The sequence below is a fragment of the Ranitomeya variabilis genome, chromosome 4 (assembly GCF_051348905.1).
Source record: "Ranitomeya variabilis isolate aRanVar5 chromosome 4, aRanVar5.hap1, whole genome shotgun sequence".
Lineage (NCBI taxonomy): Eukaryota > Metazoa > Chordata > Amphibia > Anura > Dendrobatidae > Ranitomeya > Ranitomeya variabilis.
The window spans coordinates 701,450,316-701,462,960 of record NC_135235.1 but is presented as its reverse complement, the minus strand read 5'-3'; the positions used below and the strand labels follow the sequence as shown (position 1 = coordinate 701,462,960).

General features: G+C 41.9%; 2 protein-coding genes across 3 annotated transcripts in view; both read right to left on the bottom strand.

The window, feature by feature from the left end:
• Positions 1–12,645, bottom strand: part of LOC143766439 (uncharacterized) — a 380,006-nt gene that overhangs the window by 328,090 nt on the left and 39,271 nt on the right. The gene's annotated exons all lie outside the window — the stretch shown is intronic.
• On the bottom strand, positions 10,261–11,502 carry LOC143769312 (uncharacterized). Of its 2 annotated transcripts, XM_077257807.1 has the most exons (5): positions 11,439–11,502; positions 11,252–11,335; positions 10,937–11,143; positions 10,701–10,855; positions 10,261–10,585 (listed from the first exon to the last, which is right to left on the bottom strand). In XM_077257807.1, the coding sequence occupies exons 3-5, from the start codon at positions 11,045–11,047 to the stop codon at positions 10,336–10,338; spliced, it is 516 nt and encodes a 171-aa protein (XP_077113922.1). In that variant the 5' UTR covers positions 11,048–11,143; positions 11,252–11,335; positions 11,439–11,502; the 3' UTR covers positions 10,261–10,335. The 2 variants fall into 2 exon arrangements, with proteins under 2 accessions (XP_077113922.1, XP_077113923.1); XM_077257808.1 differs by having other exon boundaries at positions 10,933–11,143; positions 11,252–11,496.

The following is a 12,645-nucleotide window of genomic DNA, read 5'->3' as shown; positions in this document are numbered from 1 at the left end:
AATCTTTAAATGAGAAGGTGTGTCCAAACTTTTGGTCTGTACTGTATATATTAAATATATATATATATATATATATATATATATATATATATATATATATATATATATATATATATATATATATATATATATAATATTCCTAAGATCAATCTCTCAAACATCCAACTATTTAATGGCTATATCCTATAATGTAACTAGGGACCATAGCTTTATAAATCCTCCACACCTCATTTGGCTCATTAGGAGGTCTGATATAACAAAACTGATATAACAACTGGTGGGCCACAACAGTTGAGAGGTGCCATACAGAAACAACTATGGCAAGGTGGAAGAGGGAAATCTGGCAAAAGGGAGAGAGGAGCGCACAGGAGTGGGATGGGTACGTTAACCCCCTTCCTGGCACCGAACACAATATCTGTATTTACACAGCCTCCCTCTGCTTCATCTTCCTCCTCTTTTTTTGGAGCAGGGTGCGAGAACAGGATATCATCTCAAAACCCGGTTCAATTAACTAGGGGACAGATTCTGAACCTGTCCTTGCACACACTCACAAGGGATGAATTTAATGTATTGTCAAGGGATTTGAATTTTGAACCTACTAATCAGTTTAACTGTTTTGAGTGGGTTAAGGATCTGAATTTATTTTGTTCTTTAAGCACAATAGCCGTGAAGAATGTTATCAACAGGGTCTAAATGATGAGGATATTGAGGGATATGAGGCACTCATAGGTCTCCTCCGAGAAAATGATCGGATCCCTGAAAATGGTAAAGGCCCCTTTACGACTCTAAAAAATAACAGCGAAAAGGATGCCACCACAGGGGGATACTGGAAATATTGATATGTTTTCACTGTTGGTGGAGAGAGACCTTAACAAGATAAGAAAATCTGAATGGGATATGGGAGGATAATCTGGAGAAGGGGGAGCGGAGAGCCCTTGAGGGCCTAAAGAAAAATGATCAGATGATTGTAAAACCCTCTGATAAAGGGGGAAACCTGGTGATCATGGGTCACCCGGAATATCGGGCTATGTGTTATAACATTCTACAGGATAATACTACATATGAGGTACTCGGTAGCAACCCATTGACTTCCTTTAAGGAGGAACAAAGGATACTTTTGGAGAAGGCTATCTCTCATAGACTGATTTCTAAGATTGAATTTGAATTCCTCTTACCCAAGTTTCCACTCTTAGCAACATTTTATGCATTACCCAAGGTGCATAAGGGGCTTGATCCGCTGAAAGGATGACCAATTGTCTCTGGAGTGGACTCTGACACAAAATTGTGGGCTATATATAGATCTAATTCTTCGCCCTTTTGTCATCTCCACTCCATCGTATCTTAGAGATACAGTGGATCTACTACTTAAACTGGAAGGCATACATCTGGATAGAGATACCTGGTTGGCCTCCATTGACATAGAGGCTCTATATAGCAATATCCCGCACGGAGCGGGAATGGGGTGTGGAACATTTTTTGCAAAAAAGGTCTGCGTCATGTAGAGAACACAATGGATTCGTGATATCTCTTCTTGAATTTACACTTACCCACAATGCCTTTACCTTTGATGGAAAACACTACCACCAGCTCAGGGGCACTGCAATGGGGAGTCCCTGTGCCCCATCATATGGAAATCTGTTCCTGAGCTGGTGGGAGGAGACTATTGTGTTTGGAGATAACATCAAATGGTGGCAGGAGTATGTATCCATATGGTACAAATTTTTGCATGATGTCTTTGTGGTTTGGACAGGGATGAGGGACCAATTCCACTTATTCATAAAGGAGCTTAATCAGAATGATATAGGCCTTAGGTTTACATCAGAGATCCATAAGAATGAATTGGCATTCCTTGATGTAAAGATCAGGAAGGAAACATATGGGAGCTTATCTACTAGTATCAACCGTAAACCAACAATTACTAACAGCCTTCTACACTGGCATAGTCACCATCCGGCCGCCCTGAAGAGAGGGATCCCCAAGGGTCAATTCCTTAGACTTAGGAGAAATTGTTCTAGGAATGATCTCTTCAAGAGTCAATCGGTGGATATGTTTTATAGATTCAAAGAAAAGGGTTACCCTGGACATGTCATTAATACGGCAGCATACGATTTTGCCAAAAAAGCAGATAGACAAAAACTATTGCAGAAACAGGAAAAAAAAAAAAAAAAAGAAGCCCCACAGAGATTATGAGAATCATTGGGACTTTTGACACGAGACATCATGAAGTTAGGTAAATTTTCCTCAGACATTGGGATATTCTTAGATTCGACCCCGATCCGAGAGAGGTAGTGGGTGAATGCCCGAATATTACATTCAGAAAAGGGAGATCTACGAGGGACATGTTGGTACATAGCCAATATTCTAGACCAGCGGCTAGTGGGACTTGGCTGGATTGGAGACCATGTGGTTTCTACAGATGTGGGGACTGTAGCATGTGTAAGTGGATGAGACCTACTAAGTCATTTTGTAGCTCCGCAACGGGAAAAATATTTTACCAATGGAAATTCTCTAATTGTAAGACCACAGGGGTAGTTTATTTGGTGACTTGCTCCTGCCCCAGGGATTACATAGGGAAAACGAAAAGAGAATTCAGGAGAAGAGTTGGGAAGCATATGGGAGACATCAGGTACAACAGGGACACCCCACTGGCTAAACATATGAGGACAGTCCATGGGGGAAACCCTATGGAAATCAAGTTTATGATTTTTGAGGTGGTGAGTGTTAATCCCAGGGGGGGAAACATGGACAAAAGGATCTTGAAAATGGAATGTGAATGGATTTTTAGGATGAAGACTTTGGAGCCACGGGGAATCAATGAACAGTTGTCTTATGCCTGTTTTCTGTAGCCATTGATGAGAACATTTAATGGCCTTTTTGAGGTAGCTGGTTCGTTCTATATTTTTGAATAATTTCCCTGTGTATTGGGAATGACGTAGATTGCTATGTAAAATTTATCTATGTTTATCTTCTTTACTCTCTGGGTTGTGCTTATAGTTCTTCCATTGCCTTGAAAAATAGCGGCCTGGGAAATATCTATTTAGCTGCTCATATAATAATTATACATATTGGTAACAGAGATAAAGGAATGTCAAAAAAAGGGGTGGTTGTGAGCTTCAGCCAAATATGATATTCCGGATCAAGGTGGAATTAAATGGAAATTAACATATGTGAAGTAACTTACTACTTAGTATGGTGGTGCGCTCCATATTAAATCTGCGCCGGTTGTTGTTGAGGCACATTACATATTTTAACTGGATATCGTAGATCTGGGGACATGTGCAGTGACATTGCATATTGTTCCCAGCATGATCATCAATTAGTAGAACCGTAGACATCTGATTGATAATGGGTCCTGTGCGCTCCACCGTGAGTGACACAGTTAAATCTCGCATTTTACGCACCTTAAAGGAGCACAATGCTGGGGGCCGAGAGACATTCGCAGTAACATGGCGCACAGACTGCATTGTAATCACCCGGAAGTGAAACTAAAGGTCCGGACACGTTAGGAGTGATGGGATGCTTGCGCTCCACCGTGGGGAGGTATAATGCATGGTGCGTTCCTGCGGGGACATGCGCCCTTGTGTGTGGGAGACGGCACTATTGCGAGGTCCAGCCTGTCGGAAATGGGAGAGCGTTCACCATGCAACTATGGCAGTAAGTGTATAAAAGGGAGAGTAACGCTGTTTATCATTTAGCTATTACACCATGCAGGGACACATTGCATCTAATTATCAGGCCTCCTGATGAGCCAAATGAGGTGAAACGCGTTGAGGCGTTAACAAGCGATATGGCAGGTGGCGGGTGATATGAAAATAAGATGAGTAACAAGCTTCTGTCTATTTGTTATGTAATTGCAGATTTGTTCCTCACTATGAATCAGACCTTAGAAAATAGGTGGGATGTATAAAGCTATGGTCCCTATTTACATTATAGGATATAGCCATCAATTGAGGTTTCTGCATGTCAGAGGATAAAAATAATCCTGTGTGATGGTCAGTATAATATAGGGGATAGCACTAAGATCCCTACTGACATCAAGCAATAGGTGGATGTTTGAGAGATTGTTCTTAGGATTATAATTTTATAATTAATCACTATCTATATCTATCTATATCACAAATCTGCCTGTGTTCAAATTGTTTTTAATTTTTGGGGTCTAGGGTCTCCTTTATCATAGATGGTCTATGTTTATTGATGGGGTCTCTCTAGTATCGGGGTAGAGGGCTCCATAGTGGCTGCAGGGTATATCAAGCCCCCCTAGGGAAAGCCATCGTTGAGCAGGGGCGCCATTACGTTTCCCCCCAGGGTGCCAACCCCCGCAGCCAGGTAGGTATGAGCATAGGAGACACACCTAGGGACCTTTAGTTTACCCCACTAGTTTTTAATAATGGTTTGTTTTTCTTTTGAGTTGGGTAATTTGGTCACGTTTTCTTGGTGTGGACCCTATTACGGTTCCTTTTAATAATAAAGTATTTTTTGAATAGGGAATTTTTATGATATTATATATGTCTCTGATCCAAAGGCAAAGAGGTGGCCTTCCCTTTGCCTGCTGTGAGTTTGATCACATCACTTAGGGGGTTAAAGTAATGGGAGCAGTGCGGGACCGCTCCGGGCACCGAGTGTGATAGCTGTCAGAATCAGCTAACTCCCAGCGGTGATCGCACGTGCACAGGCCGTGCGAGCGCAATATCGCCGAGATGTAACTATGACCCAGGTTAAAGGGACGTATAGATAAGTCCAAGTTGGGGAAGGGGTTAACAAAGCCAAACATGAGGAATGACAAGGAATTGCCTTAATAGTGGACAACCACTTTTAAGAAAATAAAATTATTGGTTAAAAACATTTCCAACATTCTAAACATGGAAAAGGCTTCTCTCCTGTGTGACAGCTCTGATGTTTATTAAGAGTTAATTTCTGTGTAAAACATTTTCCACATTAATCACATGAAAAAGGTTTCTCTCCTCTGTGAATTCTTTTGTGACTAACAAAATCTGATTTCTGGTTAAAACATTTTCTACATTATCAGCATGAAAATGCCTTCTCCCCTGTGTGAGTTCTCTGGTGCCTAAAAAAACTTGATTTCTGGTTAAAACACTTCCCACATTCTGAACAGCAAAAAGGTTTCTCCCCTGTGTGAATTCTCTGGTGCCTAACAAAAGCTGATTTCTTTGTAAAACATTTCCCACATTCTGAACAGGAAAAAGGCTTCTCCCCTGTGTGAGTTCTCTGGTGCTTAACTAAATCGGATTTATGCTTAAAACATTTCCCACATTCTGAACAGGAAAATGGCATCTCCCCTGTGTGAGTTCTCTGGTGCCTAACAAAATGTGATTTCTGGAGAAAATGCTTCCCACATTCTGAACAGCAAAAAGGTTTCTCCCCTGTGTGTATTCTCTGGTGCTTAACAAAATTTGATTTCTGGATAAAACATTTCTCACATTCTGAACAGGAAAAAGGCTTCTCCCCTGTGTGAGTTCTCTGGTGTGTAACAAGATTACATTTATGGTTAAAATATTTCCCACATTCTGAACAGGAAAAAGGTTTCTCCCCTGTGTGAGTTCTCTGGTGTACAGCAAGATTACATTTCCTTTCAAAACATTTCCCACACTTGGAACAAGAAAATCTTTTCTCCGTTGTGTGAATTTTTTGATGTTCAAGAAACAACTTTTTAAGGGGAAAACTATTTCCATATTCTGAATGTGAAAATGACTTATTTTCTTTAGGAGCAGATTGTGTTTTAATGCTTATTTTGTGACTTTCATTTTCCTTTGTAGTCAGTAATAAATCAGAAGACAGGACCTGTTTCAAAGGATCAGATGACAGATCTTTGCTTTGAAGGGTTGATGGTAAATCTGAAGTAATGGCCTTCAATTCAGTTGCATCCTGTGGGATTTCGAGATCTGATTTAAACATTGAAGATGTCAGCTGTCCCTCTGATCTCCTGGTACAGTTATCTGGTAAGAAAAAACAATTATTTTTGAATAAAACATCCTTGAATTTTGTATTTTTGAAAATTTCTAATTAAAGGGAATCTTTCACCTACTTTTTGGCATATAAGCCCCTGATGGCGGTGGCCGCAGGTTATCTACAGCATTCTGTAATGCTGGAGATAAGACCCCGATGTAACCTGAAAGATCATAAAAACTAGTTATATTATACTCACCTGGGGAGGTGGTCAGGTCTGATGAGCATCGCAGTTCGGGTCTGTCACCTTCCATCTTCATGCGATGACATCTTCTTCCTTGCTTCCTGTTGCGGCTCCTGCGCAGGCATACTTATATGCCCTGTTGAGGGCAGAGCAAAGTACTGCAGTGCGCAGGCGCCGGGAAAGGTCCGAGAAGCCCACTGCCAGCCCAGTTCATCCGGCCTCCCAAATATGGAATAAGAAGCCACCAAAAATGTTATGCAGGTGTAAATTAAACCAATAAAAACTTCTTATCTCACAAAAAACAAGTCCCCACTCAATTCCATCATCTGTCAGAGGAAACCAGGTGTCCACTTTATTAGTGACTCAAAGACTCTTGAAAAGCAACATGGCTGATATAAAACAATCCAGCAAAATCCACTCTCCCAAAGTCAAATCTCCCCCTCACTTCTGAGTTTTGCAATGTGCCTAAACCACATTTAACATCCATATAATTTGCCATCACTATAATGAGAAGAACCCACTTAGTTTACAATGTGTGTATCTCCTGGAGCACAATCTGGGCACTATTTTCTTGGCAATAAAGTGGCAAATGTGTAATTTTCACTCTCCTACATTCACTGCAAGCTAATTTCCGCAAAGTGCATTTGAAGTCAAAATAGTCACTACTCCTATAGATTAATTCACTGAAGGTTATAATTTCCAAATTGGAGTAATTTTATGAGGATTTATATTGATCTAGATTTCTGCCATTTTGTCATGTTAGGGCTTCCGCAAATGGCGTGTCCCATTTTCTCTGGGATCTGCTCCCACGCTTACCGCTTCTGTCGCCAGGCGCCATCTTATTCATTCTGTAGGCAGCAGCGGTGATGGAGGAGACATTAGAAACAGAAGCTCTGGGCAGCATAGGCACTGTTGGGCCACAAATATTCGGGTGACTGGGACCAGTAGTGCCATCCAGCCTGGCAGTATGGGCGAGTGTGCTGTCCAGTTGAAGTAATCTGCTCCCTGCTTCAGCCACTTGGAAAGCACCACACCCTACTAATGCTTGAAGCATATTACCGAAACCTGTCAGATACAGCCTTGGCCGCCTCTGGTTCAGTCCTCAGTGCTCAGCTCCCAGCTTGTGTATTTGCTTCCTAATGTGAACCCGGCCCGTTTACTGAATACTCTTGCATCTTCTGTCTTTGTATTTTCTCTCCTCTCCTGGTTCTGACTCGACTATCTATTCTTCTTGCTATTTCACACCATAAAAATCAGGCAACACCATGGCCCAAGCCTAGGAGTCTTTGTAAGTCCAGATCCATGTAGAAAGGTTAATGGGTGATGAGCAAGATAATCCCTTGGATCTGGAAAATGGAGTAGATAGAACCAAGCCTCTTCATGGTAGCCATCTTTTGAGCTGCCAGGTGACCACGAACAATGCCCCCAATAAATTTTGTCTGCAAACCAGTCCAGCAAAATTTGCCTTCAAACAGAAAAATGGCGCCCTTTCCCTTCTTAACACTTCCATGTGCCCAGACAGTAGTGTACAACCCTATATAGGGTATTGTCGTATTCAACAGAAATTGGAAAATAATTTGTAAGGTTCATTTGTTTCATATTATCCTTTGTAAATAATTTCAAAGTTATCACCACATAAAGTGACACATTAGATTTGAAAAATAGGGTATGATTAGGAAGACAAAACTGGCTGCAGGAACTGGTTATCAGAGCATTTTGGGCACTAACTACTGTAGTCGAAAACTGAAGATTGATCATTTCATTAGATGCATTATTGTCTAACTCAACAATCTTCATCAGTAAAAAAAAAAGAGTAACTATTGGTGACACATCTCCGCGATAATTAGAGTATGGGGCTCAATCGCTCTTGGCAATCTAAACTATCGTAAGTGACTATTTTCTGTCAGATGAGTTTCAAGAAGAAATATTAGACAATGTTTGGGGGAAAAACTACAACATTAAACCGGAGTTGGACTTATTTATGGTGGACCATTAGAGCTACTATGAGTCCTGACCAGAAAAGTAGAGAAAATATTAGTGCTCTCCATTTCAGGAGAGATTGTGTAGTAATCTGAATGCCTTAGGATAAAAAGCATAATGGAATTGATGAAGTGAAGAGAATCCATGAAATAAGGGCTCGAGCCATGTTACCATGAAGGCATGAATAAATGTACAGGTTGGGCCATTTATATGGATACACCTAAGTAAAATGGGAATGGTTGGTAATATCAACTTACTGTTTGTGGCAAATTAGTATATGGGAGGGGGAAAACTTTTCAAGATGGGTGGTGACCATGGCGGCCATTTTAAAGTCGGCCATTTTGGATCTAACTTTATTATTTTCAATGGGAAGAGGGTCATGTGACACAAACTTATTGAGAATTTCACAAGAAAAACAATGGTGTGCTTGGTTTTAATGTAACTTTATTCTTTCATGAGTTATTTATAGAACACCACTTATAAAATATGTTCAAAGTGCTGCCCATTGTGTGGGATTGTCAATGCAACCCTCTTCTCCCACTCTTGACACACTGATAGCAGTACTGCAGAAAAAATACTAGCACAGGCTTCCAGTATGCGATGTTTCAGATGTTTTGGGGTCATCTGAAGGTAATTTTCTATGCTGTAAAGATCCGAGATGTGCAGCATCTGAAACAACGGATACTGGAAGCCTGTGCTAGCATTTCTTCTGCAGTGCTGCTCTCAGTGTGTCAAGAGTGGGAGTGAGTTTCGTAGACTGTGAAAATCTGATGCAACGGATCCGTTTTTTCGCCAGATCCGACTAGCAGATCCGGCAAAAAAAAAAAAAAAAAAGATCCGTTGCATCAGTTTTTCATCCATTTCTTCAGTTTTTTTATCCATTTTACAACGGATTATGATGGATCTGTTTTTTTTTAAACGCCCATGGGAGGCCCCCAAGCGTTATTGGCTACTAAAAACCTATATATACAGTGTTTCTACAGTCCATCTTTGACAGGTTGTACAGCAAGTGGCAAAAATGGAAGGTGTGATTGCAAACATTGTGAAGATTTATGTGGATTTCACTTGTGAGGCGAATCGTTTGGAAGCGATCGTTCTGGAAAAGGAGCGAGAAAGACAGCGCATCATCCGTCAGCGCTGGCTTTGTTTTTGGATCCACCCAATTACTGCACTGAGAATGACATGTGGGGTGTATTCTACATTATATATGGAGTTGCAAGGAAACACCGAGAAGTTGTGGAGCTAGGTTCAGATGAAAGTGGAGAACTTTGATTTTTTGGTGGAACGTATTGTTGAGATCATTCGGAGAAATGACACGTACTTCTGCTTCTCAGTTTCACTGGCGGAGCATCTGATGGGGACTCTTCGGTCAGCCATTTTTATTGTATCTCCTCCTTAAGCTGACTTATAACTAATGTTGTTGCTGGTAGTTTGTATTAATTAATGACTTTCCTTTTTTAACAGATTCCTTGCAACTGGTGAATCCCTTTCCTCACTCCATTTTCAATTCTGACTTGGGATTTCCACCATATCAGGGATTGTTAAATACACCTGCCGTGCATTGTGGTACTGTTTACATGAAGAATACATCCCACAACAGAGAGTTGGCTGGACATTGCAGAAAACTTCCCAAAAAAATTGTCAGTTTCCCAATTGCTTGGGTGCAGTGGACGGGAAACATATTTGTATCGTCAAACCTGCTGCATCAGGCTCTGAATATTTCAACTACAAGAAATATTTCTCCATCGTGCTTATGGCCATAGCAGATGCACAATACAAGTTTATAGGTCAATATTGTGCAGACGCACAATACAAGTTTAACGGTCGATATTGGAGCCTATGGCAGCTCCAATGACTCAAGTTTTTAAAATGTCTGCAATTGGTTCATTTATATGGAAACAGCTTCCAATTTCCACCACCAAGACCGCTTCCTGAAACCTCTGGGCCACCAATGCCTTTTGTATGTGTTGGAGATGAAGCGTTCCAACTCTCGAAACACAAAGTATTGTACCTTGTTTTACCCAACCAAAGTATTTTACCGTATCTTTAAATAAATGAAAGACAAAGCTTTTTATACAATTTTTTTAATTTCTTAATTACAACATTATAAAATTAGGTAGTGTGGGGTGGAGATAGTACTGGAGGGGCTGACAGATCGCACCACTTCGACAGAGGGATTGTGGAGAGAGGATTGTGGTGGTGATGGGTCAGAAACACAAGCAGGCAGGTGTGTCAGAGGGATGGAGTAAAGGAAAAGCTACATCCTCACCAGCAGCTTCTTGTAACGAAGTCTGCCACGCTCCAGCGCTGGTGGATGGGACAGAGGGACCAGATGTGAGGGAAGGCAGGGAACGTGCAGATGGGTCGGGTCTGTCGAAGTGGTCCGCGGTGGTGGACTCCTGAGGGATCGCTCCAGAAGGGTTCAACTCTGCTGGCTCCAGAGTGATGCAGACGATGCTATGGAACAAAGAAAAAAAAAATATATATTGTTATTGCTTGGCCATGGCTGAAGCCAAAAAAAGGTTACACATGTAAACATTTTTTACTTAGTAAATGGAGTGGGAATATTTACCTTCTGTGCACCATCGTCGACCGGAGGAACGACAGGGCTCTAGCATACTTGTACTTGCTCCTGCGTCCTCCCGATCCACTAGGTGCCTGTATCTCCTTGTTGAACTCCTTCTTGAAGCGATCCCTGAGTGACCGCCACCGCTTGATAACTGTCCCCTGTAAAGTGAAAGCACAAATTAGTTAGTATACAGCACATTACATCCAACATAAGTTACTGAACTGTGAATACTTACGCACTTGATTCTGGGCCCGAACATCAAGGTCCTCCCAGTGGTCCACAACTTTGTGGCATACTTCCTCCCAGAGCCGAAGGGTCACACCAAGATCAGCGTGGCAGCAATCCCCCATATTCCACTGCGGCTCCTGCTCTCAGACTAGATTGATGAGGAGGTTGATATCTAGACCGGCCTCCTCACCGCCAGAGTCCGGAGCACGCTGCGAAGCCTGTTAAAAAAAGACAAACAACAATAACATTACATTGAAATCATCAACATGAAGTGGAAAAATACAAAAAACAAAACAAAACAAAAAAAAAAAAGAAAAGGTACTTACTTGATGGCGACCGCCTCGACGCTCACGCCGACGACCCTGGGAGGTGCATTGAGGACCTCTACATCGAGCCCCAGAATTGGAAGACTAAACAACAAAAAAAGATTCATTATGTGCTTGGATGTAGGCTTATGTGTTGTGTGTGCTGTGATGTCTGTAATGATCTGGCTCTGCATTGCTTGTAACTTACAAAATGCGAGCCCGCTCCGGGTATTTCTCCACCCCATCCGTCTCTTTCTGGAAGCACCTCTGATGCTGCAGCTTCCTGTTAAACAAGAATTAATGCATATTAGTATGTGTACAAAAAATGTTAACAACACCAAATATATATATATATATATATATATATATATATATATATTTAACTCACTGGGCTGACGATGTGAGGAAGGGCTCCCAGAAGAGGATATTGAGACCCGCTGGCCTGGCTGTATTGCTGTAGGCTCTGTGGCTGGCTGATAGCCTGGTAGGCTCTGTGGCTGGCTGATAGCCTGGTAGAGTCTGTGGCTGGCTGATAGCCTGTTAGAGTCTGTGGCTGGCTGGCTCTGCAGCTGGTAGGCTCTGCGGCTGGCTTGCAGGTTTTAGCTCTGGCTGGCAGGTGTTAGCTCTGGCTGGCAGGTTTTAGCTCTGTGGCTGGCTGGTCTCGGGCTGTCTTGCTTGCTCGCTGGTAAATGGATGAGTGAAGCCCTACCTGGCAGGCTTTATATACCTTTCCTAATTGGGGGCTGGACAATTGTATCCTAATTAAATTGGAGTATGCACAGCTTAAAAAAAATGGAATCTGGCGCCAGATTCAGTCATTTGACGGATCCGGCACCCATAGGCTTCTATTCTAGCAAATGCCGGACGCCGCCGGATCCGTCACTGTCCGATTTTTCGTTGGAGACAAAAAAAAACACATTACTTTGTACGTCATCTCCAGCCGCCGGACAATTTTCGATGGATCTGGCGATCGACGGATGAAACGTGAGGCCATCCGTTGCAATCCATCGATAATACAAGTCTATGAGAAAAAAAAATGATCACAAATGACCTATTGAAGGACCCATCCTGGCCACCATGGATGTGGAATATTTGTACACTAATATCCCACTTCAAGATGGATTAAATGCCTGCAAATTCTTCCTGGAAAACACAGGGACTGATGTTGATTCTGTGGTGAAACTAAAAATGTATCCTCACCCACAATTACTTTGAATTTGACAAGAAGATCTATCTACAGGAGACTGGTACAGCAATGTGAAGTAAAATGGCCCCACAGTATGCAAATCTTTTCATGGCCAAGCTTGAAAGTGACTTTTTGTCTTCATGTCTCATCAGGCCTCTGGCCTACTTCCACTACATTGATGATATTTTAATCATCTGGACAGAGTCTGAGCCACAGCTAAAGACGTTAC

Coding starts and splice junctions, on each gene's coding strand:
- LOC143769312 (XM_077257807.1), bottom strand. CDS start 11,047: ATGGGGGATTGCTGCCACGCTGATCTTGGTGTGACCCTTCGGCTCTGG. Junction 10,856..10,936: donor ATGTTCGGGCCCAGAATCAA/GTGCGTAAGTAT, acceptor TTCACTTTACAG/GGGACAGTTATCAAGCGGTG. Junction 10,586..10,700: donor TCGACGATGGTGCACAGAAG/GTAAATATTCCC, acceptor TTTGTTCCATAG/CATCGTCTGCATCACTCTGG.